At 53.8% G+C, this 26,936-nt stretch overlaps 1 protein-coding gene and 1 long non-coding RNA gene across 3 annotated transcripts; both read right to left on the bottom strand.

Moving 5' to 3' along the window:
- Positions 1–4,093: 4,093 nt before the first annotated feature.
- On the bottom strand, positions 4,094–23,634 carry LOC120691780. Of its 2 annotated transcripts, XR_005682378.1 has the most exons (5): positions 23,388–23,634; positions 5,928–6,105; positions 5,216–5,813; positions 4,779–4,861; positions 4,094–4,504 (listed from the first exon to the last, which is right to left on the bottom strand). It is a non-coding gene; the product is annotated as an uncharacterized LOC120691780 (long non-coding RNA). The 2 variants fall into 2 exon arrangements; XR_005682377.1 differs by lacking the exon at positions 23,388–23,634 and having other exon boundaries at positions 5,928–7,432.
- A 508-nt stretch (positions 23,635–24,142) lies between these two features.
- Positions 24,143–25,707, bottom strand: LOC120688693 (UDP-glycosyltransferase 73B4-like). Its single transcript, XM_039971082.1, has one exon. It carries the CDS (start codon positions 25,705–25,707, stop codon positions 24,265–24,267), a length of 1,443 nt encoding a protein of 480 aa, XP_039827016.1. The 3' UTR covers positions 24,143–24,264.
- Between the last annotated feature and the right edge of the window lie 1,229 nt (positions 25,708–26,936).

The raw sequence follows: 26,936 nt of genomic DNA, 5'->3' as shown, positions 1-26,936 counted from the left end.
CCACTGTCGTGAGCAGGTTGTGACCCCTTGGGGTTAGAACTTTCAGATTGTGACTAGCCGGGACCCAACTATCTTCCCAGATGTTAATCTGTGACCCATCTCCTACTCTCCAAATGTACCCTTTTTTGAAACAATCCAGTCCCGCCAATATACTTTGCCAAGTGTATGAACTTCCACTCTTCTGTTTAGCATTTAATAATTTTCCATCCGGGTAATATCTTGCCCTTAGGACTCTTGCACATAAAGATTCTGGTTCAAGTAATAATCTCCATACTTGTTTGGCCAGTAAAGCCCGATTAAAGGTTTCTAAATCTCTGAAACCCATCCCTCCTCTACTCTTTGGGATACATAACTTCCACCAAGCTTTCCAGTGTATTCTTCTCTGGTCATCGTCATCACCCCACCAAAATTGTGATATGGCATCTGTCATCCCTTTGCAAATGTTTTTTGGGATTTTGAATACCATCATCGCAAAAACAGGTACGGCTTGAGCAATTGACTTAATCAGAATCTCTTTGCCACCCATGCTTAGTAGTTTTTCTTTCCACCCTTTTGTTTTAGAACGAACTCTGTCGATCAAATGTTTGAAGCAGTCACTACGATCTATCCCCACCAAAGCCGGCAAGCCCAGATACTTATCACTCAACGATTCTGTGACAATGTTCAGGGCTGCACACACCTCCTCCCTCACTGTTACTTCTGTATTTTCACTGAAAAAAATGCTCGATTTTGCATCGCTCACCAACTGGCCGGAATTTGCACAATATCTGTCGAGCAAGCTCTTCAAGTTAACAGCCTGATCCTTATTAGCTTCCATCAGGATTAAGGAATCATCTGCAAAGAGAAGATGTGAAACAACTGGCGCATTCCGGCAAACTTTCACCCCTTGTATCTCTCCTCTTTCTTCAGCACCCCTCAATAAACTTGATAATCCTTCCGCAACCAATAGAAATAGGTAGGGAGAGAGGGGGTCTCCCTGCCTCAAACCTCTGGTTGGGCTAAACATTTCAATTTCCATGGAGTTGACCCTGACTTTGTACTTTACAGATTTAACACAAGTCATAATCAAATCAACCCACCTTCTAGCATACCCCATTTTCAGCATAATTTTCTCCAAAAAACACCATTCCACTCTATCATAAGCTTTGTGCATATCCAGCTTAATAGCACAACAACCTTTCTTTCCACGTTTCTTCTTAATGGTGTGAATACTCTCATAAGCTAACAGAATGTTATCAGTAATTAATCTACCCGGCACAAAGGCACTTTGGTTGTCACTAATAACATCTGAAAGAGTAGCTCTGAATCTATTCGCAAGCATTTTGGAAATGACTTTATACACCACATTGCATAAGCTTATCGGCCGAAACTGAGATACCATGGTTGGATTTTTTACCTTTGGGATTAGAACAATTGTCGTATCATTCCATCCATCCGGTATTTTGGCCGAATTCACAGCATCCAGTACTTCCTTCACCAGGTCATCTCCCAATAGCTCCCAAAACCTCTTGTAGAAAATTGCGTGCATTCCATCTGGCCCCGGTGCCTTAAGATCACCAATTTGAAATAGAGCTTTTTTCACCTCCTCACCGGAGAAGGGTTTCGTAAGAGCTTGATTCATGTCGGATGTAACATTGGGCAACACATCTGACATTATATTCTGATCCACCTCCGCAACCTCCGACATAAACAGGTTCTGAAAATAATCTTGTACGATATTACACATTGCCTCCCCATCTTCTTGCAGCACACCATTACTATCCACCAGCCCCTTGATAGTATTCTTCTTCCTCCTTTTTGACGCATAATTGTGAAAAAAACTGGTGTTTCTATCCCCTTCCTTGAGCCAATTTGCCCTGGCTCTCTGTACCCAATAGATCTCCTCCTGTTCAAGCATAAGTTCTAGACGGACCATAATCTCTTTCTGTGCTTCACTGCTTCAGTATTGGCATCCGTCATGGGTCCTCTTCTCAATCTCTCTAGTTCTCTTTTTAGGTTGGCCATTCTTTTTTCAGGCTTCTTCAACACCTCTTTATCCCATTTATGCAAATCATCATGGACATCCTTAACCTTCTCTGCAAAGGAAGGACCTTGGCCCCGCGCCTTTGCTCTAGCCCAAGCCGCCTTTATCATCTCTTCTACAGTATCTTCCTGCAGCCACCTCGCTTCAAATCTTTTTACACCTCTTCCTCCTTGCATTGGCGCTAGATACTGTGTATCTATCACTATGGGTCTATGGTCCGAACGTGTCATCTCACTGTTGATCAACGTTGCTTGTGGATACAAGTTGGACCACTGTAAATTAGCAACTGCCCTATCCAGTCTTTCTCTGATTTGACCCCTCTGCCATGTATAAATATCTCCTGTAAAACCCATATCGTTTAGTTCACATTCTGACAGTACGTCATGAAAAGCTTGTAGTTGCCTCTGTGATCTTGGTCTTCCTCCTTCCTTTTTTGAATTGTACAAAATCTCATTAAAATCACCCATAATTAGCCATGGTGCAACCAAGTCCTGTTTCAGTGACCTGATCGCCTCCCAGGTCCTCGCTTTCTGATTCCAGTCTGGTTCACCATATAGCCCTGTAAATCTCCAACCACCCTTCTCTTCTACCACTATATCAATATAATATTTCGTAATATCTTTCCTGCTGATTTTGATCTCCTCCTTCCACATTAACAATAGGCCTCCACTCCTCCCATCGCTCTCATGCACCAACATATGATCAAAACCAGCCTGCTTCTTAATGTTTGTTACCCGTTAGTAAGCATATCTGGCGCACTTTTATTGTTCCAGACCTGTTATCAAGTTGGTGGGCTTTTGTTCCATTCGAGGCCTTTTAGCTTGTTGTATGTTGGTGGTTTTTCTTTGGCAAAAGTCTATTTTACCTCCTCCAACTATTACCAAAGTTTGATTTTCCTCCTACAACTATAAAACCGGGTATTTCACCTCCCTCAACTTTTCAAACCGTCCATTTTACCTCCCCCGAGCGGTTTTGAAGACTGTTTGCTACAGTAACCGTAGTTTTGTCTTTTTCTTTTTTAAAAAAATTTCAGTTGAATCTTTGAAAAATCATAGTAAATCACAAAAAAATCATAAAATAGAAAATCCAATTTTTTTGGACTCCACATGAGTAGATATACGCAGTGAATATATTATATGGTATACTTTCGTACAATTTTTTTACTGTAACTTTAGATATATACTTTTCTGTAATTAATTTATAGCTACAGTTTTCGTCGTCCCACTATGGTGAAATTTTTATGGTGAGCTAATCATTATATGATTGAGTTGTAGTAAAAATTTTATGATTATTAGATCATGTTTGACTGATCTATAGATTTATCTATATAAACTAGATAAATCTATAGAAAAATCTAGACGAATCTATAGATAAATTTATAACTCAGTCATACATGATCTAATAATCATAAAATTTTTACTATAGCTCAATCATATAATGATTAGCCTACCATAAAAATTTCACCATAATGGGACGATGAAAACTGTAGCTATAAATTAATTACAGAAAAGTATATATCTAAAGTTACAGTAAAAAAATTGTACTAAAGTATACCATATAATATATTCACTGCGTATATCTACTCATGTGGAGTCCAACAAAATTGGATTTTCTATTTTATGATTTTTTTGTGATTTACTATGATTTTTCAAAGATTCAACTGAATTTTTTTTAAAAAAGAAAAAGACAAAACTATGGTTACTGTAGCAAACAGTCTTCAAAACCGCTCGAGGGAGGTAAAATGGACGGTTTGAAAAGTTGAGGGAGGTGAAATACCCGGTTTTATAGTTGTAGGAGGAAAACCAAACTTTGGTGATAGTTGGAGGAGGTAAAATAGACTTTTGTCTTTTTCTTTTCATGTTGTCTGGTGGGGGCCTTTTGCCTGTTGTCTGATGGGGGCTTTTTTTATCATGTTGTCTGTTGGGGGCCTTTTGCCTGTTTGCTGGGGGCCTTTTTTGCCTGTTGTCTGCTGTGGGGCCTTTTCTGCCTGACGTCCCCCTAAACACACCATACCCCCTAACCGACCAAAGCTTAAAATCCAGCCCGATAGAAACTTTTTTGGAGGCCCAATAAAAGAACATGCAAAAACAAAATTATACCATTAGCCCATTACATAGTTTAACAAAATTGATCTAAAAAATACACAGAAAAAAGAGGCGCGAATGCATGCTATGGTAGCCGCCAAAAAACGTGATCTATCACAGCTCTGCCTCCAGCCCCAGACACACAAAAGGAAAAACAAATCTGCTATGTAAGCCTCGTGAAGCCATGGAGGAAAACCTTCCCAAAAGCAAGAGAAAGCAGCGGATGGAGATCTATTGGGGGGATCAACAAAAATATGAGCAGGATGCATCGGCGGGCAATGTCAGTTCCTCTCTCCCCCACCCACCCCATGTTATCCTCTTTGTGTTCCTCCTTCCAGCTGATGACTTAATGACCTCACGGGCACTTTCTCGAACTCAATTAATTAAAAAAGTGAATCTACAAAAAAAGATTAGGTGCTCTTGTCAGTTTAGTTAGGCATAAATCTGTAGAACATGGAAAACATGGTATGGGATGCTGACGTTCATTTTTTCTGAGATGAAGAAAACAACATATTTGACTTGCAAAACCATTGTCTATTTTGTACTTTGATGAGCAGTCATACTAATTTCTAGTTAGCTGTTACAGTTATATTAAGATCCTCAGTTTCAGCAGTGCTAGATGTGGAATTATTTTAGAATTTAGAAATTAAGATGTTAGATTGTTTACTTACAATGATGCCTCATGGTGACAGCCGCCCCTTTGTTGGTTCTGCTGATTGTTGTTCCAATTTTGTGCTTTAGGTGGGAAATTTCACTGCAAACAATTGGGGTAGAGGTCCAAAAGAGCATGATGTTCCTGTAGCAACCGGTGCTTTTATGTCAAACTCAAACATGATTATGCAAGAGAGGTATACTGGGCTCATGATGGAACAGATTAGAAACTCTCAAGAACCACCATTTTGCCAGCAACATGTTGAGGTATGCATTGGGTTGAGGGGAGAATCATTAATGAATATGATAGTATATGGTTACAATATACTACTATGGTTTTTTTAGATAAAGGAATAATCATATCCCGGCCTCTATATCGCAAGTTATATACTACTATGGTTAGTAAGAGACTTTTGAACTGGTGCTTGTAAAAAATAAATAAAGACAAACAACATACCACGAAATGATTGGAGGCAGGTAACATCACTTCTGGCGCATTCGATCATGATGACAATCCAGGATGCACAAATCCACAGAACATACGGGTGAGAAAAAAATAGGTGCTCCAGTTGCTGTGTTTTACATATTCATTATTCTTAATCATTTAGGTAGTGCATTATAGATATTTACAAGTGACGAAATCTTGAAAAATATAATACAGGGAAATGATGCTAGATATATAGATACGTGGAATTCAATACAATGTTCACAGGTTTGTGAGTGAAAAAAGAATAATATAGTAATGAATTCATGATTGTTTACAAACTACTAAATGATGAAAATTATACCATTGTGGAAAAGACAGTTCACATGTGTTGCATCCTGAAATAGGTGTACTCATCATTTCAAAAATTGGTGTGACAATGACAAAAAATAAATGATGAAAATATATTTCTTAGAGAGGCATTAAACAAAAATTGAAGTAGCACAGTAGGGTATGCAAGGCATACATAATCTGACAACGCAAAGTTGAAGCTCCCATTTGCAAGTCTGAAGCATTTCCCACATTTCTCAAACATATAAGATTGATTGACTTCATGGCTCATAAGATAATCCTATGTAAGAAATAGAGAGACTACAAATAAATATTACATAATCATATAGTTGAAAAGAGGGACAACAAAATCAACATATGTACCAAAGAAAGAGTAAATTTGAGGGACACATACGCCAACAGGTGAGAAGAAATAATATTTCCCCGAATCTTTTGGGTGTCTATCCTTGAACAACTTCCTGCAAAATGCGTTAATAACATGGATGTGCACAGATTTTTTATGGCTTCGACTCATTGATTTCCCAAGCTCGTCAAAGGTAACACGGACATTGTCATAGTTGATTACCTCCTTGCTGAAAATAATGCCAAAATGTAGAAAGCATTCTTAAAAGACAATATGAGTAACCAAATGCAAAAAATCAATCCGAGATAGCATATACTTGACAGCCGAAAAAATGTGGGTCGATTTGTTAACATGCATAGTAACAGGATACAAGCTGCTTGGGGTATTGTAATAAGACAGATAACTCAAAAGGCTACTTAGAGAAAACAAAATCTGGAACACCCACATACACACACACACACGCACACACGCACGCACACACGCACACGCACACGCGCGCGCGCGCACACACACGCACACACAAATAGTGATGCATTCTTGCTGGTCAGTAAACTAAGATTAATTGAAGTCTTTAACACACCCAATACTAAGAGCATTTCTACAATTTTCAGAGTTAATATCCCAGTGATGGACATGATAAGTGTCTCATTAAACCCCTCTCTTCCTCCTATTTCACAAAATACATTCGATGATGGTATACAGAAAGTAGTAGATATGGGTCAAATTAAATAAACTATAGTTCATACCGAGTGAAATTATAGAAATACTTCGTAAATTTGTGGTAACATTTGAACAAGGAACAAGCATTACGACATGCAAATAACAAGGAACCAACAAAAGATAATCTAGGATTCATCAGTTTACATTAAATAAGCATTACGACATGGCATTCTCAAAATCTTAAAGGCATGAAATGTAAGCGAAAATTCAGAAAGTGCATATACAAACAGATAAAACAAATGAGAGAGGGGGAGGATCCATCAATAAGAAGGCCAGCTCTCACATTGCCTGACAAAACCCCACCCAGGAACCGCAGCAAACTTGCCCCACAGTTCCCAAAAATCCTCAGCTGCTGCGAACATGCACAACTGCTCAATATATTAAGTGCCAAAAATGTCGCAGCAGGATGGATGGCTGCAGAAAGCACAGGTCCGAGAGGACCACTCTTGCTAGCCGAGTTCTGACTTCAGAATGAAGGAATTTTTTCCTCATTGTTAACTTAAATATTCAAGCTGACAATAGTTTGAAAGATGAAAAGATAGACAGACATAGAGCAGCTGTCCTCACTAAATTTCGGCAACCACATACACAAATTTACAAGGACATGAAACTCTTTTATCAAAGTCGTGAACTAGAAATGGAAGAGGTATGTGGGGAATTTGAACACAAAAATAGTCTAACAAACACGGCACAAAAGCCTGCTAGCCTGTAGTAGCTACTGAGGGAGGGGAGGATCAAGGATGATGAGAGTGGCTGGCGCATGAAATTGATGTGCCTCGGTGCAGCGCATCACGTCCCCTCCGGCTCTGGTTCCAACATCGGATCTCCGCCCCCTCCCCATCTAGGGTAGAAAACGGTCGGAATCGGTCGGGATAACCCCGTTACCATTTTCACTTTTACATTTTAATACGAAAGCGATATCGAAAACGAACACGAATACGAATACGGACTCACGAAAACGAACCAATTCGAATGGATAAGTGTCGAAAGCGAACGGTCTACGGAAAGGTAAAACAGAAACACCGACCCGTACGATCGTGCCCAGTCATCCAACAAACTCGACATGAGTACATAAAAATACATAGACAAATGACGGTTGTCGGTACCCTGTAGCAGGGGTACCCACTCTTACCGCAGCAAGACAGGACCCTCGTAGTTATCCGTAACTACGCGTAAGGACGGAGTAGCCAGGCTCCACCGGACAGGCTCTTCCCTCACCAGGCCAACGGCCCCGGACCCGTTCCCCGCCTGGGGATGGGTCCGGAGACGCCACGTGTCTCTAAGGGATGGAAGCTCCGAGCTGACAGCCAGGCCTCGGACCCCCCATAGGGGTCCGGGGCCTCCTGCGCCGTCCGGACCCCCCTTTACCGTGCGGGGGTCCGGAGACGCCACGTGTCCCGGGGGCACGGGCGCGGGCTCATGCGCGAGTCCTCCGCAAGGGGGACTCGCCCACTCACCACATTTAATGCGGATGGTTGACGCATGCTCTGCCGCCGCAGCACGCTGGACAACCTTTGACAGGCCCCGCTGTGCACCGCGTATTACCAAGGTGCACAGTGCAGCCGCCTGTGCCGCGCCCGCGCAGAGCCCGTCAGCCGCATTAAATGGATACGACGGCACGGCACTTTTCCATCATACCGCCTACGCCGCTCCCTACATAGCCGTTCAGCTACGTGGCAGGCGACGCCGCTGGCTACGACGGGCGCCGTTCCGACAAGACAGCGCCTAGACATGCTGAACAGGGAGACTCCAAGAGCAGGCAAAGATATCCAGAGAAAGATCTCCTTTGCCTGCAACGCCATAATGATGAACAGTACTATATTTTATACCGCATCGCTGGGCCCACTTGTCGGGGTCCGGGCAGCCATGTACGTGCCTCCCTTGAGATATAAAAGGGAGGCACTCGCTGTGTACAGGACAGCTTCGGACAAACACAAGCTCTCACACTCTCGTGGGGAGGCAATACAACACCCAGTGGACGTAGGGTATTACGCTCCGGCGGCCCGAACCACTCTAAATCTTGTTGTGTTCATCGTGTTCTTGAGGAAGATCGTTCTGGGACTAGCTAACCCCCGAGTACACACCCTCTGGGCTAGGGCGGGTGCCTTCCGCCACCCGGCCGTGGTTGCAGCTCCACGACATTTGGCGCGCCAGGTAGGGGATTTCTTTAGCTGGTCACAGTTCCTCTCCTCATCGTCCCCATGGTTCGTGTGGACGACGTAGAGATGACGGAGGGTGTGGCGTCCTCTACGCCACACGCTCCTCGTGTTCCTGCTCCAGGGGCAACCGTGCCTGTGGAGCAGCCACCGTCGGCAGCAGCGCGCGCTGCTCGCCGGCAAGAGTCAGGGCGCCCATCAAGGGCCCCCTCACAAGCTGCGAGCGGCGGAGCGCTGGCAGCGGCTAGGGAGTTGCTTCGCAACCCCCCGGCTGGGGCAGCCTCGCCAGACGCCCTGAAGCAGTGGCGGGATGACGTTGACCATCTCCTCCACCTGGCTCAGGCCTCCCCCAGTTCTGCAAGGACTGGGCAACGACCTCCGCCCGGCAATGCGGTGGTACCTTACCACCAGCGTCAGGGCGGTGCTTCGGCGTCCGTGCGCTCCCCTACCATGAGGGGTGCACGAACAGAAGACCTGCGGGCGGAGCTCAACCGCCGGCGCGCGGGAGAGGATGCCCGCGTCTCCGTTGAGAGGGCGCGAGAGCGCCGTCTTAACATTGAGGGCCGTAACCTCAACGCCGACTTGGATGTGGTGGCACCCAAGCCCCCAGTGAACGCCCGGATACAGCCAGGCGCACCAGTTGCCGGGGTGGGCTGCGCTGCACTGGCGGACCACCTCCGAGCGGTCGCATGGCCATCCAAGTTCCGCCCCCACCTGCCGGAAAAGTACGACGGTACCACTAACCCGTCGGAGTTCCTGCAGGTGTACGTTACTGCCATCGCAGCGGCTGGTGGTAACGGCGCCGTCATGGCAAGCTACTTTCATGTAGCCTTGTCTGGGCCAGCCCGGACCTGGCTCATGAACCTCACACCTGGGACGATCTAGTCCTGGGAAGAGCTCTGTGCAAGGTTCACCGCGAACTTCGCCAGTGCGTACCAGCAGCATGGCGTGGAGGCGCACCTCCACGCCGTGAGGCAAAAGCCCGGAGAAACGCTCCGGGCCTTCATCTCGCGCTTCACCAAGGTACGGGGTACCATTCCTGTATCTCAGATGCATCTATTATCACTAGCTTTCCGCCAGGGGGTACGTGACGAGAAGATGCTCGAGAAGCTGGCGACGCACGAGGTGGAAAGTGTCACTACGCTCTTCTCCCTGGCAGACAAGTGTGCCAGGGCCGCTGAGGGTCGTGCATGGCACTCAGCCCCCCAAAGTGGAGACGCCAAGGCTGGCGGCTCCAGTGCTACCGCTCAGGGCGGTGGCAAGAAGAAGAAGAACAAGAACCGGAATCGCGGGGAACTGCAATCTGGTGGACCAGTCGTTGTAGCAGCGGCGCCAGCAGCGATGCCGGCTGCGGCAGCAGCGGCTGGGGGCCAGAATGCACACGGCAAACGCCCTCGCCCGCAAGGTGGAAGCGGAGGTTCATGCCCAGTGCATCCCACCGCTCGCCACAGCGTCGCTGACTGCCGCGAGATCCAGAAGCTCGCGAAGCGGGTCAGTGGGCGGCGTGAGCAGTCCTCCAAGGACGGTTCATCCCCTTCTCGCCAGCGGGCCGGTAAGGAGAAGGCCTCCGACAGCGGGGCCGTCGCCGGGGAGAAGGAGCTGGGGTACCAATCCCCCGCTCGAGAGCTGAAGGGCGTCTACCACGACGACGACTCCGATTCCGACAACGGCGACCGCCGCAAGAAGCTGTATGTAATGTATGGCGGAAGCTAGGAGCTTGTCTCCCGACGGGATGTGAAGACCCTTCGCCGGGAGGTCCTCTCGGTGAAGCCGGGGGTCCCGAAGGCGGCGCCGCATCAGAGATGGATGAACACCACCATCTCTTTTGGGCCATCTGACTGCCCGAAAAATATGGCCGGAGCTGGTGTACTACCTCTAGTCACCGCTCCTGTCATATCCAACGTAAGGCTCTATCACGTGCTGATTGACGGTGGGGCAGGCCTCAATGTCATCAGCTATGCGGCGTTCAAGCAGCTGCAAATCCCGGAGTCCAAGTTGACTCCCTCTCGCCCATTCTATGGAGTGGGCCCACACCCGGTGTTCCCCCTGGGGAGCATCACACTGCCGGTCACGTTCGGGACCGAGGAGAACTTCCGCACAGAGAGCGTTCTGTTCGATGTTGCGGAAGTAAACCTCCCGTTCAACGCCATCATTGGCCGGCCAGCGCTCTACCGCTACATGGCCATTGCTCATTATGGGTATTTGGTCTTGAAGATGCCTTCTCTTGCCGGAGTCCTCACCGTACAGGGCGACCGCACCGCTGCCGTCGCTGCAGTTGAGACGCTGCATGCTCTGGCGGCAGAGGCTGCGCGTTCCGAGGAGGATCCGTCCACCTCGCAGCCCAAGGCGCCTGCAAAGGCTCCCAAGGTCCAACCGTCCGATCCGGACCATGTTTCCGTGAAGACGGTGCAGATTGGAGCGGACTCCACCAGGACCACCCGTATCGCGGGGAACCTGGAGGAGAAATAGGAAGACGCGCTCATCGCTTTCCTCCGGGCAAATGTCGACGTGTTCGCCTGGGAACCATCACAGATGCCCGGGATCCCCAGGGAAGTGATCGAGCACAATCTGAGGATCTACCCCGACGCCACGCCGGTGCGCCAGAAGCCTCGGAAGCAGTCCGTGGAGCGACAAAACTTCATCCGCGAAGAAGTCCACAAGCTCCTACACGCTGGCTTCATCGAGGAGGTCCACCACCCCGTGTGGTTGGCCAATCCGGTCGTCGTCCCAAAGGCCAACGGGAAGCTTCGGATGTGCATCGACTACACCAGCCTCAACAAGGCATGTCCTAGAGACCCCTATCCTCTACCACGTATCGATCAGATCGTGGACTCCACCTCCGGGTGTGACCTTTTGTCTTTCCTAGATGCGTACTCTGGTTTCCACCAGATTCAGATGTCTATAGAGGATAGGAAGCATACTGCCTTTGTAACAGTAGATGGGCTTTATTGCTACATTGTCATGCCGTATGGTCTAAGGAATGTCTTACCCACGTTTGTACGAGCTATGAACAAAACCTTCTGTAATCTGATTAGAGATGTTGTTGAGGTTTATGTCGATGACATTGTGGTCAAGACTAAGGTAGGGTCAACACTAGTGGAGGACCTGTCCCTCATCTTCGACCGGCTCCGCGCCACACGCACGAAGCTGAATCCCGAGAAGTGCATCTTCGGCGTCTCAGCAGGGAAGCTGCTGGGTTTCCTGGTCTCACATCGAGGCATCGAGGCAAACCCAGCCAAGATCAAGGCGATCGAAGCAATGAGGCCTCCTGGCCGCATCAAGGATGTCCAGAAGCTCACTGGATCTCTCGCTGCTCTTAGCCGCTTCATATCGAGGCTAGCTGAGAGGGCCCTCCCCTTCTTCAAATTATTGAGGAGGTCCGGTCCATTTACTTGGACCGAAGAGGCTGAACAGGCCTTCCAGGAGCTGAAGCAACACCTCACCTCACTGCCAGTATTGGTGGCTCCAAAGCCCGGTGAGCCGTTGTTTCTGTATCTTGCTACGTCTGCGGAGGCAGTCAGCATGGTGCTGGTCGCCGAGAGGGCGGAGCAAGCTCGCCAGGGGGACACCAAGGTCTCCCCGGCCAAAGATGGTGAGCCGGACCCGGACACGGGGGCCCGTCCGCCTCACCTCTGCCTGAAGCCCCGGGCCCCGCACAAGGGGGTCCGGACGAGCCTTGTGCCAGTGGGAGCCCGGAGCCGCTGGGGGCCCAAGGACCTGATGTGGTGGATAAGGGCGTGCCGGACCCGGTACTCGGGATCCGGACTGTCCAAAAGCCGGTTTACTACGTCAGTGAAGTCCTCCACGAGGCGAAGGCCAGGTATCTTGAGACGCATAAGCTTATCTATGCGATACTAATTGCGTCCAGGAAACTGCGCCACTACTTTCAGGCACATCGAGTTGTCGTAGTGACCTCTTACCCGTTAAGAGCGATCCTGCACAACTCCAACGCCACAGGCAATATCGCCAAGTGGGCGGCAGAGCTGGCAGAGTTCCAACTGGACTTCCAGCCACGCCATGCAATCAAGAGCCAGATCCTGGCCGATTTCATAGCGGAGTGGACTCCCTCCCCAAGCAATCCTGGGGGTCCGGTCGTCAACGCCGGACCCCCGGAGCCGGAAATCAGGGCACCAGTCTTCACCGAACCCCACTGGACACTCTTCTTCGACGGGTCCGCCCCGCGAAAAGTGGGCCGGAGCTGGTGTGGTCCTCATCGACCCAAATGGAGATCAGCTGAAGTACATGGTGCACCTTGAGTTCAAGGCCACCAACAACATGGCGGAATACGAGGCGCTGATCTTTGGCCTGACGCAAGCCCTCTCATTGGGGGTCCGGCAGCTCCTGGTGAAGGGGGACTCCCAGCTAATCATCAAGCAGGTCCGAGGGGATTGCAACTACAACAATCCCCAGCTCGCAGCATACCTCGTACACGTGATGAAGCTCGAGAAGGACTTCGACGCCTTGGAACTACAGCACGTTCCCCGCGAGCACAACTCAGCAGCAGATGATCTCTCTGCGAGAGCATCTACCTGGGCTCCCGTGCCTGAAGGTGTCTTCGAAAGGCGGCTGCAGAGACCTACCGCCCAGCCTGTCGAGCTGGGTGAAGGGGATCAAGCTAGCACCTCAAAGCCAACGGTCCCGGCAGCACTCCACCTGTGGTGCCCAACCTGGGCCGTGTGCCCTGTAGAGGATCCTGGTGACCTCTCAGAGCCACACCCACCTTCTCAGGGAGCTCCCGATGCATGGATCTCCGAGATACGGGACTACCTGAAAGATAACATCCTCCCTGATGACGATGTGTCCGCTGAGCGCATAGTCCGGTTGGCTAAACGCTACGCGGTGGTAGAAGGGGATCTCTACCGCCGTGGCGCCAACGGTGTCCTCATGCGGTGCATTTCCCAGGGAGAGGGCCGCGAGTTGCTCGCGGAGATCCATGGAGGCGAATGCGGAAGTCATTCCTCCTCTCGCACGCTTGTTGGCAAGGCCTTTCGGCATGGCTTGTACTGGCCAACAGCACTCCAGGATGCGGCTGAGCTGGTAAGGTCCTGCAAAGCATGTCAATTCCATGCAAAGCAAATACACACCCCGGCTCAAGCTCTGCAGATGATTCCGCCCTCATGGCCATTCGCTGTGTGGGGTGTGGATATCCTAGGGCCATTCCCCCGGGCTGTCGGCGGGTACCGGTTCCTCTATGTCGCCATCGACAAGTTCACCAAGTGGCCGGAAGTTACCCCTGTGGTGAATATCACTAAGAAATCGCCAGTCGCCTTCCACAGGTCCATTGTGTGCAGATTTGGCGTCCCAAGCCGCATCATTGCGGATAACGGGACCCAATTCAAAAGCAGACTCTTCCAAGAGTACTGTGAGGACATCGGCATCCAGCTATGCTTTGCATCCGTAGCACACCCCCGCAGCAATGGACAGGTTGAGAGAGCGAATGCAGAGATCCTCAGGGGACTCAAGACCCGCACCTATAACTGCTTGAAGAAGCATGGTGCCAAATGGGTTGACGAGCTTCCATGCGTACTATGGGGCAACCGGACCACACCCAGCCGAGCCACCGGCGAGACTCCGTTCTTCCTGGTCTACGGGGCTGAAGCATGCCTTCCCCCAGAAATTCACCTGGGCTCGCCACGGGTTCAGGCCTTTGACGAATCCATGCAGGAACAGCTGCGGCGCGACGACGTGGACTTCGTCGATGAGCGAAGGTGGCGAGCAGCAATCTGAAATGCACGCTACAACCAGGCGCTCCGGCGCTATCATCAACGGTTCGTGCACAGCAGGGAGCTCCGGGCTGGCGACCTCGTCCTCACACGAATCCTGAGCCGAGCAGGGCTCACAAACTCTCCCCCAGCTGGGAGGGGCCCTTCAGGGTTACAGAGGTATGCCGGCCCGGAAGCGTTCGCCTCGCCACAGAAGATGGGGTGCCGCTGCCCAACCCATGGAACATAGAGCATCTGCGTAAGTTCTACACCTAGGCAGAGCCGGAAATAATCCTTTCCTTTGTAATAAGATAGAGTTACCGTGCGGCCCAGAGCGGTTGGGGGCCACCCTCGTAAACCCGACCTCTGGCATCCATCGCACCGTCGGCTAACGCGCGGCCCAGAACGGTAGAGGTCCGACCTCGTAAACCCAGTCTCTGGCATCCATCGCGCAAGCCATGTACAACAAGATTGCAAAGGAAATAATTTCTCCCAGTTCTGTCTTTGTGTTAAAATTTAAATTCACTTGCCGATTCACAAAGTTTTTACCTCTCTAACCCCCGCGGGGACCTCTGCCCTTGTTGCTACAACTAAGATCTGAGCTGAGTTGCTGGACTGCCGTACAGATCCGGACCCTCTTGCTGCTGGAGAAGAGTCCAGACCCTTAGGGACCTACTCTGGAGAGCGGGTGCTTGTTTCCTGGGGTGGTCCGGAGTCCTGTGTAGCCGCTTAGCTGGTTCCGTACCCAAAAGCCTACACACTCCACCACCCTGTAACAAGCACTCTAGTACCTGGAGTCAGGTAATTAAGGGCCCGGACCCCGTTCCAGCTCAAGAGTTGGTTTCCTAAATCCAACACGGCATGCCCAGTCCTATAACTCAAAAGATCGAGTACATCGAAGTGATCTTGCCACTGCTGCGAGAGGCCTGGGATGATGAAGCCAGGTCCGGGAAGATCGTGCTGTTTCCCGGAATGGTCCGGAGCCTTGTGTAGCGCCTTAGCCTGGTCCCGTACCCTAAGCCTACACATTCCACCACTCTGTAACAAGTGCTGATCAACCTGGACCTGCGCATCTAGAGCCCCGGACCTTGTACCAGCCTGGCACTGGTCACGGACGAGTCCCACGGGCCTGTTACTAAGCTGTAAATTTGAAGTGGTACACAGGTTAAGCCCTGATTGGTGGTAGCCAGCCTCAAACCATTGAGCCTACCTACCAGGGGGTCCTAGCATCTGCTTCAAAGCCTTCATGCAGATCAAGATCCAGTCTCAGTGGTAGACAGACTCAAAACAACTGAGTCTATCTTCCAGGGGGCCCGGAGCATCCGCTTTGTTCCACACATCACGAACGGATTCTGCATGCGTCAAGCAGCTAAGTTGCGATATCATTGCTACTATATAAGTGAGCTTGTTTCTTTTCTTTGTAGTCCTGTATACTACATAGGGAACAAGGCGCTTGCTCGTCTTACAGACTATGCAGCCCAATGCCAAGGAGGTCCAGAGCATCTCCTACGGCTCACGTGGCAGACAGGTCCAATCAATTGAACCTATCCGCCAGGGGGCCAGGGCGCCGGGGCGCTGCATACCGCAAATCAACAGACAAACAGCTAAGTTGAAGTTTCTTCTACTTCAAAAAATTTCAGCTAATACAATGTTTGTTGCATAATGCAAAAGGAAAAAGGTACAATGCCCCGCTCAAGGGTCCGCAGGTTCCCGCTTGAAGTAGGCGGCAACGAAGTCAACGACCTCTCGCACGCTGTCCCGAGCGGCGGCCTCCGTCTCCGCTACAGGGCCATTGACCACGGGCGCCAGTGACATGGCCAGGTCATGGCTCCGGAGGCAGGTCAGGATGTGCTCCGCCACCATCCGGATCAGCTCGCGACCCTCGGCTTCAAGCTGACCAGCAAGGGCTGGCTCCAGACGATGGAGCCTATTCGAAGCAGAGCTCAGCACTGGGAGAGCGTCAGCTATCGAAGCTGGCGGCTCCGCCACCTGGATCGGGCTCATCCCCAATGGCACCAGTGCGAGGCTCGCTTCGGCCGCCCAGTCAGCGATCCGCTGGGCTCCCGCGCGCTGGTCCTCCTAGTGCTTCCGGACCGCCTCCTGGACCGCCTCTTGCACCCGGGTGTCCAGGGCCGCCTTGGCCACCTCCACCTCGCGAGACCTTTCCTCGAGCTCGGCCTCCCTCTCCTCCGCCTAGTCCCTCAACTTCTTGAGCGACTCACGCTGGCGCCCAAGTTCTTTCTCTATGCCGGTGGCGTGAGCCTCCCGCTAGGCGAGGGACTTCCGGCCCTCCTCCAAATCCGCCTCATCGGCAGTTAGCTGGCGGGCTCTCTCCTGCAGTTGTTCACGCCATCCCTGCAGAGTCACAGAGAAGACGTTGAGCTCCTGCCTCCGGACCTCGAGGTCCCCGCTGCGAGCCTCCAGCTCGGACTGTTGAGCTGCGAGGTGAGCCTCGAGGTCGGACCGCTGAGCAGCGAAGCCAACAACCTCCAGGGTGAAGTCCTGCTCCCACTGCGCCAAGGATTTCTCTCGGTTTGACACTGCGAACTCTCGGTCAAACACCTTCTTAAGGTTGGCTCGGTAGGCCTCTTGGTCCGCCTTGAGTTTTGACCGAGTTTCCGCAGCGAGGGAGGCTTCAGCCTTCGTGCGCGCTTCCAGGCGGGTGTGCCAGTCGGAGAGGCGCTGGCGCTCGCTCTCCAGGGCAGACCACTCCTGCCGGAAGGCCACCTCGGCGGAAGAGGTTGCCTCCTCGATCGACCGCCGAACCTGCAACAGCACCTGGGGAAGGGGAGTCGCATCCTCCTCCGGGAGTTGGAGCTGCAGGAGCCGCCGGCCAAAGACCACCTCCAACTCCTCCTCTGCAACCGGACCGGAGCTGGAAGTGGGGGCTTCCGCCTTTGCGGTCACTTTGTCTACGGCGCCCCCGCTGCCGTCGTGTCGGGCGCGAGCTGTGCCAGCTCCGGCGCCCCCGCGTGGCCGCCGTGTCGGGCGCCGGCCGAGCTCACCTCGGTGCCTTCCGCCGCCGCTCGGTCGGGTGCGGCCTTGTCCCAGCTCCGGTTGCCTCCGCCGCCGACGCCGTCGAGTGCGGCAGCGCCCAACTACGGTGCCTCCGCCGCGGCCGAGTCGAGTGCAGGCTGCGCAAAAGCTCCGGTGCTCCCCGCCGCCGCGTCGGTGCGGCTGCTCCCAGCTCCGGCGCCTCCGCCGCCGCCGCGTCGGGCGCGGCGCAGCCCAAGCTCAGGCGCCTCCGCCGCCGCGCGTCGTGCGGCTGCGCCCAGCTCCGGCGCCTCCGCCGCCGCAGCGTGGGTGCGGCTGCGCCCAGCACCTGCATCTCCACCACCGAGTCGGGTGCGCTGCGCCCAGCACTGGGCCTTCGCCGACGCAGGCCGGGGGCCGCGGCGCCCAGAGCCGGCATTTCAGCCGCCGCGGCATCGGGTGCGGCAGCACCCGGCACCGGCGTCTCCACTGTCGCCGTGTCGGGCGCGGCTGCGCCCAGCACCGGCGCCCCCGTCGCCGCCGCCGCGTTGTGCGCTGCAGAGTCTAAAAATGACACGCCAGTCAGCATCACGTCATACGCCACGAAGCTAGCAGCAGGTCGCCGTACCTGTGGGTACCGCATTTGCTGTCGCCGTCGCTGTCGACGCCGAGGCCGCCGACGCCTGGGCACCTGCCGATGTGCCGGCGAGGGTAGAAGAGCCGCTGGGGCGAGGAGCCCTGGTAACAAAGCAGAAAAGTCTTCAAAAAAGAAAACAGAGCACCGGCGCAAGGGAAGAGAGCAGGATGACACTAACCCAGAAGTACCGGGTACCCAGCGTCCCCGGAGCCCGGGCCTCTTCTCTTGCGGCTGCTGCTGCCCTTGCAGATGCAGGCGCAACCCGGGCTTGCTCCCGCTGCTGCTGTCCCTGTGGCTGCGGCATGGGCGCAACCCGGGGTCGCACCTGTTGCTGCTGTTGCCGCCCACGTGCCTGCTGCCGCTGCTCTTGCGGCTGCTGCTGCTGCTCTTGCTGCCGGCGGGAGGAATTCCTCGGCGGCGATGGTGGTGGTCTAGTCGCCCCAGAGGGCCCGTGGGGGCCGGCAGCCCGGGAGCTACCCTGGCCTGCGCCCTCAGAAGACCTCTGGCGCTTCGCGGTGGGCTCCGAGACCAGGGTCTCGTCGCCCCGGAGTAGCCTGCGCCGGCCCGCGTCGCCCGACGATGCACCGGAGCTGCCCTGTGCCCGGCTGGAGCCGGCTGCGGCCGCGCTGCTAGCCGCGGCCTGCTTCCCCTTCGTGGTGGCGCCGGGTCCCGCAGCGCTCAGCGTGGACTGATCCCCGGATGCACCAGGGATCCGGAGCCCGCGGTTCGCGTCGCCTCCGGTCTGGCGTGGGGCCAGTCCCCCGTCGTCCAGAGTCGGCGTCGGCAAGGTTGCCAGCACCGCCACCCTCGCGGAGTCCTCGCAGAGGGGGACTACGCTCTGCGGGAGGATCAGGTTCTCCGGGATGAAGGTGTCCCCAGTCACGTTCCGCACCAGAACCTCCAAGGCCTCCTGAGTCAGGTCACTCCCCTCACCGCGTTGGGTCCTGCTGCAGTCGTTGAGGCCGGTGAAGTTCCACGCAGGACGCGGCCGCTGCTTCAGGGGAGCGATCCGGCGCTTCACGAAGTCTCCGAGCACGTGCCACGAGGTGAGGCCGCTCTCCGCCAGTGACCTAATCTTGTCCAGCACGGAGTCGAACTCCGGCTGCAGCGACGGCTTGGCCCTCCAGGATGCCTTGTCGGAGGCGGGCCCCTCGGTCGGCAGGGCGAGGCGCTCGTTGGCTTCAGTGGTGGCGATCACCCAGTCCCTGCGCCACTCCTCCCACTTTCCGCCAGCAAGGCCGGGAATGTAAGGAGTCGCCAGGTCACTCCTCACCTGGAAGTAGTACCCCCCCCACCTCGTCCTTGCTCCTTCCGGACCTCACCAGAATGAAGAAATAGCGGAAGAGGATGACGCAGGGCCGAACTCCCACGAACATCTCGCATAAATGCACGAAGATGGACGTCAGGGAGGAGGGAGTGCGGCGTCAGATGCTGAAGTTGGAGGCCGAAGTCTTCCAGCAGCAGCAGCAGGAACGAAGAAATCGGCAGTCCCACGCCGGTGGAGATGTGCGAGATAAATAGCACAAACTCCCCGGCGCGGAGGTTGCCAAGGGGAACCGAGCCTGCTCGCACCCCCCAGCCGGTCTCCTGAGCACTCCATCCCAGCAGACGGCGCACTGTGTTCAACTCTCCCTCGGTCTGGTAGCGGCGGGGATGAACAAGGGACGCCATCTCTCGGTGGAGTAAGAAGCGACCTGTGTGGGGGAGAAAGGGGCGAGGAAAGCTCGAAGGCAAGGGGCGCAAAGGTTGGAAGGAAGAAGGCGAATGCGGGAAAGTAACCGCGGAATGCGGATTCATCCCATTATAAGCCCGATTCAACCGGCGCACTCCGGAACCGTCGCCAGAACCCAAGCGACGCCCGCGCCTGGAGTTAACCGCCCAGTCCATGACATGGGGGCCCAGGCCCACCTGGCGGGGTGAGCGGGTAACGAACAAGGGTGCGAAAAGACGGGATCTGAACCGTTGCCCACGCGCGCGCGGAGCGAGGCGGAAGCCGAGCTGACGTGCGCGCATTAAGCGCTGGCGTGGCCGAGCTTTTCGGGAACTGCGCCGGTGGTAAATGATCCGTTTACTCTGGCCGCAAGAATGCCGAGCGTCGCGCGCATGACTAGGTGTACCACTGTGCGTGGGGGCCACGAGTCCATAAGCCGTTGCGATGTGATGAGGCAGCGAATAATCCGATGGATGGTCAAGACCTCTGCAGCAAGAAACTTCAAGCTATGCAGAGCCAAATCGCAGTAGTGGCCCCACCTGCGGGTTCGTACCTCCCCCAAGGTGGGCCCGGGGGCCACTGTCGGTACCCTGTAGCAGGGGTACCCACTCTTACCGCAGCAAGACAGGACCCTCGTAGTTATCCGTAACTACGCGTAAGGACGGAGTAGCCAGGCTCCACCGGACAGGCTCTTCCCTCACCAGGCCAACGGCCCCGGACCCGTTCCCCGCTTGGGGATGGGTCCGGAGACGCCACGTGACTCTAAGGGATGGAAGCTCCGAGCTGACAGCCAGGCCTCGGACCCCCCATAGGGGTCCGGGGCCTCCTGCGCCGTCCGGACCCCCTTTACCGTGCGGGGGTCCGGAGACGCCACGTGTCCCGGGGGCACGGGCGCGGGCTCATGCGCGAGTCCTCCGCAAGGGGGACTCGCCCACCCACCACATTTAATGCGGATGGTTGACGCATGCCCTGCCGCCGCAGCACGCGGGACAGCCTTTGACAGGCCCCGCTATGCACCGCGTATTACCAAGGTGCACAGTGCAGCCGCCTGTGCCGCGCCCGCGCAGAGCCCGTCAGCCGCATTAAATGGATACGACGGCACGGCACTTTTCCATCATACCGCCTACGCCGCTCCCTACACAGCCGTTCAGCTACGTGGCAGGCGACGCCGCTGGCTACGACGGGCGCCGTTCCGACAAGACAGCGCCTAGACATGCTGAACGGGAGACTCCAAGAGCAGGCAAAGATATCCAGAGAAAGATCTCCTTTGCCTGCAACGCCATAATGATGAACAGTACTATATTTTATACCGCATCGCTGGGCCCACTTGTCGGGGTCCCGGCAGCCATGTACGCGCCTCCCTTGAGATATAAAAGGGAGGCACTCGCTGTGTACAGGACAGTTTCGGACAAACACAAGCTCTCACACTCTCGTGGGGAGGCAATACAACACCCAGTGGACGTAGGGTATTACGCTCCGGCGGCCCGAACCACTCTAAATCTTGCTGTGTTCATCGTGTTCTTGAGGAAGATCGTTCTGGGACTAGCTAACCCCCGAGTACACACCCTCTGGGCTAGGGCGGGTGCCTTCCGCCACCCGGCCGTGGTTGCAGCTCCACGACGTGTGTCGGTACCCTGTAGCAGGGGTACCCACTCTTACCGCAGCAAGACAGGACCCTCGTAGTTATCTGTAACTACGCGTAAGGACGGAGTAGCCAGGCTCCACCGGACAGGCTCTTCCCTCACCAGGCCAATGGCCCCGGACCCGTTCCCCGCTTGGGGATGGGTCCGGAGACGCCACGTGTCTCTAAGGGATGGAAGCTCCGAGCTGACAGCCAGGCCGCGGACCCCCATAGGGGTCCGGGGCCTCCTGCGCCGTCCGGACCCCCCTTTACTGTGCGGGGGTCCGGAGACGCCACGTGTCCCGGGGGCACGGGCGCGGGCTCATGCGCGAGTCCTCCGCAAGGGGGACTCGCCCACTCACCACATTTAATGCGGATGGTTGACGCATGCTCTGCCGCCGCAGCACGCTGGACAACCTTTGACAGGCCCCGCTGTGCACCGCGTATTACCAAGGTGCACAGTGCAGCCGCCTGTGCCGCGCCCGCGCAGAGCCCGTCAGCCGCATTAAATGGATACGACGGCACGGCACTTTTCCATCATACCGCCTACGCCGCTCCCTACACAGCCGTTCAGCTACGTGGCAGGCGACGCCGCTGGCTACGACGGGCGCCGTTCCGACAAGACAGCGCCTAGACATGCTGAACGGGAGACTCCAAGAGCAGGCAAAGATATCCAGAGAAAGATCTCCTTTGCCTGCAACGCCATAATGATGAACAGTACTATATTTTATACCGCATCGCTGGGCCCACTTGTCGGGGTCCCGGCAGCCATGTACGCGCCTCCCTTGAGATATAAAAGGGAGGCACTCGCTGTGTACAGGACAGCTTCGGACAAACACAAGCTCTCACACTCTCGTGGGGAGGCAATACAACACCCAGTGGACGTAGGGTATTACGCTCCGGCGGCCCGAACCACTCTAAATCTTGCTGTGTTCATCGTGTTCTTGAGGAAGATCGTTCTGGGACTAGCTAACCCCCGAGTACACACCCTCTGGGCTAGGGCGGGTGCCTTCCGCCACCCGGCCATGGTTGCAGCTCCACGACATTTGGCGGAAGGGCCAGGCTGATGAAAGCCAAGGCCCGGCAGAGGATAGATTCATACAGAGATCCAAACTTCTCCCAGTGGACGTAGGGTATTACGCTCCGGCGGCCCGAACCACTTTAGATCGTGTGTTCTTGTGTGCACGCCTTAGAGCTAGATCAGCCCAATCGCCTAGTACCTTCCCGAGTACTCCCTCTCTGGGAATAGGCAGGTGCGCTCCGCCACCCGGCTGTGGGTACCCTAGAAATCCCACCACAACGGTACATAGTCACAACCACAACTCACAACCGGAGGAGGGGCTGGCGACGACCGAGGACGACTGGACACCGGAGTCGAGGCCTCAGGGGACAAGAGCTAGAGAGGCGGCTGGTGATGGTAAGTGGAGGGAGAGGCGGAGAGAGGCAGCGGGCGAGGGAGGGAGGCGGGGACATCAAGGCATAAGGGGTTGGGTTTGAAATTGGTTAGGCTTAAGCTAAAAAAACGGTATATCCCGAATTAGTGAAAACGGGATATCCCGATCAAATACGGGAAATACGAAAATGATCGGAATATAGGTCAAACCGTTTCCGTCCCGTTTTCGAATTTGACATCCCGTATTTCGTATTGATTCCGAATTTGTCCGAAAATATGAAAACGGACCGGTAAAATGTAGAAATCGGAACGGAACGGGATTTATCCCGACCGTTTTCAACCCTATCCCCATCCACTACCGAATCTGCTTAGGATGACCCCAAGGCACCAGCCCCCCCCCCCCCCACCCAGCCCCGAAATGGAACCCTAAAATGAAATAACAGCAAAACAGAAGCTAAATCGGCTTGAATCGCACACAGGAGAATCAGACAACACCCACATTGGCTAGAAACGCACAAGGAGGATCAGAAAACACCGACAAATGAGAAAACCAAGGGGGAAATCACATCTGGTAGGTTCGATTGGTGTGGAGATTTACCAATAAAACGCGTATCGCTGTGTTGCCGCCGTCCACAAGGAGCACACGCCCGGCGCCGATTCACTGTCCCTCTCGCCTCAGTTCCCTCGATCTGGTGAGGAGAGGAACAAAAATCACCGGAAATCGCCGCGAGCTGTCTGCCACCTGCACCTCCCACCTCTATCCTTTCGATGGGGATGAAAACGAGAAGGCCAAACAAACAAAACAGAGGATGGGTCTCCACCAAAATTGAATCCGACCTGCTAAGCATTAACAGGCGTGAAACGTACCAAAAGCGGACCCGGTAGCATAATTTGCACACAAAGCAATCGGACGTGCCAGCAAGTTGATTGACGGATAAGTGGAAAATCAATCAGTTGACAAGGAGCAAAACTGCTAAATTTTACCAGTTGGTTAAAATTAGTCTTGTTTGAAGGATTAGGCTAAACTTTAGATGTTGTATTGTGAAAAGTTGCTTATACCCATGCACAAGCACGTGTTGCAAGATATTTTGCTCCTCGTTTGGAGGACTAATAGGCTAAATTTTAGTTGGAAGTTTTAGCTCATATTTAGCCTCCCTATTTGGATAATCTAGAGCTAATTTTTGACTGACTAAAAATTAGCACCTAATCCAAACAGACCCAGTGGGATGGTTTTACCACTTTATCCCTAATCTAAACTTTGTAAATAGTTCAGACCCCCTTCTTTATACATCAAACGAGGCATGGTTAATTCTCTTAATAGTGACCTATTCACTGAATGTGCATTTTCTGCCATGGCAATATGATCTTTCTTTTTACCGTCATGTAATCATGTCCCTATGGCTTATGATCACGAAACCGTGAGATAGCGCAGAACAATCTGTGTATTTCGCCTTTTTTTTAATTTCCTGGGTTAATCACAGCTGCTGCGGATCGCTGTCGCGACCGTGTAACGCCTTGAGCTCTTCTACCAGCCGTGTCCAGTCACCGCACGACGAGCCGCCTTCCGCTACCGCCGCGCGCGCCGCGGCGGCGAGCTCCTTGGCCCTGGCCCTCCTCGCCACGACCGCCTCCGCCTCGCCTTGGCCGTCTCCCATGAGCCTCCCCACGGCGCGCGTCACCGCGCCGGCTGGCACCAGGGCCTCCAGGTCCGCCCCGCGCGCCACCTCCCGCACCCTCACGCCCACGCGGAGCACCTCCATGAGGAACGCCTCGTTCACGAACTGCTCGGAGCGGAGCGGCCACGTCGCGAGCGGCACGCCGGCGCACATGGCCTCCAGCACCGAGTTCCAGCCGCAGTGGGTCACGAACCCGCCCACCGCGCGGTGCGCCAGGATCTCCGCCTGCGGCGCCCACCGCCCGGCCACCACCATGCCGTGGCTGGACGCGCGCTCCTCCCGGGCCGCGCTGGCGCCGGCCTCCCCGCCGGGCGTTGGGATCACCCAGAGGAACGGCCGGCGGGACGCGCGCAGCCCAGTGGCGAGCTCGCGGAGCTGGCTCTCGCCCAGCGCGCACGTGCTTCCGAAGCACGCGTACACCACCGACCCCGCCGGGCGGCCGTCGAGCCACTGCAGGATGGGGTCCCGCTCCGCGCCGCTGGTGACGGCGCGGGGAGAGGCGGCGGCGGCGCGCACAGGGCCGACGAGGAACACCTTCTTGGGACGCCCGGCGAGCTGGCTCTGGTAGTAGGCGGCGAAGTTGGCCTCCAGCGCCGAGAAGCTGTTAAATGCGACGGCGCAGCTCTTGGCCTCGGCGGCGCGGAAGAGAGGGAAGTGCGCCAGAGCCTCCTCGTTGATCTGCGCCCTGCGCAGCTTCACGGGGTGCGGGAACCCGCCGGGGACGTCGAACGGGTCCGGGAAGGCCTCGGGCCGGTGGAGGTGGACCGCGACCATGGCGGCCGCGGCGAAGGCGCCGATGGTGTGGAACGTGACGTGCGGGACGCCGCACTCGCGAGCGACGCGCGGTGCCCAGTAGAGCACGGCGTCCGAGACGACCGCCGCGGGGCCGTCTTGGGCGCGGAGCACGGCCGCGAGCGCCGGCGCCAGCGCGGCCTCCGCGGCCGAGAAGAAGGCCGGCGCGGAGGAGGCCTCGCCGTCCGGGAGGTGGGAGAAGTCCTCGTGCCCGCCCGGGCAGCGGAACCCCGCCACATGCACAGGCACGCCCGGCGGCGCGAGGGACGCGAAGTGCGGCGTGGTGACGATGGCGGCCGTCGTTGCGGTTGTGGTAGCGCGGCTCCGCTGCCCGCACGCGTCGGCAGCCTTGGCGGCGAGGGGCGCGAAGTGGCTGCGCGCGAGGAATGGCACGAAGATGAGGTGGAGAGGCGCGTCCGGGAGGCCGGATCGCTCGGCTGGCGGCGACATGTCGCGGCTCGGCTTCGTGGTTGGTGCGGGTGGGCGCGGAGGTGTGTGGTTCGGGGTGGATGGGCTGGGCTTCTTTTTCTGGTGTGGGTTGGGGGGAGAGAGGTACATCCGTGTGGGATTGGGCCCCCATAATCGCCGGTCACGAGAGATGTGCCGCAGGTTGGGCCGTTGAGACGGTAGGACAAGTGTGTAGGCGCTTTTTTCATTTTTATATTAAAAAAAAACAAAATTTCAAAAATATATGTCGGATAGGAAATTTTCAAAAATGGGTGCATGTCGCCCCCTAATGGGCGACAGGGTGCCTGTCGCCCATCCAGTGGACGACAGGGCGACAGGGCCTAAATGTAAAAAAAATTTACATTTAGGTCCTGGTGCCCAGGGCGTATTAAATAGTGAACTTGTAAAATCGATATAAACTCGTAGAAAAATCAAAAAAATACAAACTAAACTTTTCTTAATTCTATGAAACAATATATACAACTTTTGTTACATAAATTTTTTCATTTGATCAATGTATATTGCTCTATTTTAAATACTAGTTTAATGCACTTTTATTTAAATCTCAAGATCCATCCTTTGTATGTATGTCATCTTTGACCAGAGTGTTGCATATGGTGAGCATAGGTTTGTACAAAATTGGTAGGCCCAGAAAACATTTCTAGAATAAGTTTTAAAATTAGATCTTGCAATATGTCTAGTTTAAATGGGTTATTTATCCATGCTGCTATACTGAGTATTAGAAGCCATAACTTTTACAGTACCATTATTTTATTTTCTAAGAGCTATAAAAAAAGTTTGGTAAATTTTAGATAAGCACAACTAGACCAAATGAATTATTTCCTATTTTTCTAGGTACAAGAACTATTTTCTTGATTTAGATACATTGATCAAATGAAAAACTTTATGTAACAAAAGTTGTAGATATTATTTCATAGAATCCAGAATAGTTGAGTTTGTATTTTTCCTATTTTTCTACGATTTTATATAGATTTTACAAGTTCATTGTTTAATGCGTCATGGTTGCCATGACCTAAATGTAATTTTTTTTACATTTAGGTCCTGTCGACAGGCACCCTGTCGCCCATTAGGGGGGCGACAGGCACCCTTTTTTGAAAATTTCCCTATTCGACATATATTTTTGAAATTTTGTTTTTTTAAATATAGATTCATAAGTCAGACAGTGTGTAGTCGGTTTGGATTTTTCTTCTCCCGGCTCGACGTGACTCTCA

This window comes from Panicum virgatum, chromosome 9N (genome assembly GCF_016808335.1).
Source record: "Panicum virgatum strain AP13 chromosome 9N, P.virgatum_v5, whole genome shotgun sequence".
Taxonomy (NCBI): Eukaryota; Viridiplantae; Streptophyta; class Magnoliopsida; order Poales; family Poaceae; genus Panicum; species Panicum virgatum.
The sequence above is the reverse complement of the archived record's forward strand: the minus strand, read 5'-3'. Positions and strand labels throughout refer to the sequence as shown.

Excerpts from the sequence above, each read along its gene's own strand:
- LOC120688693 (XM_039971082.1), bottom strand. The coding sequence starts at position 25,707 with ATGTCGCCGCCAGCCGAGCGATCCGGCCTCCCGGACGCGCCTCTCCAC.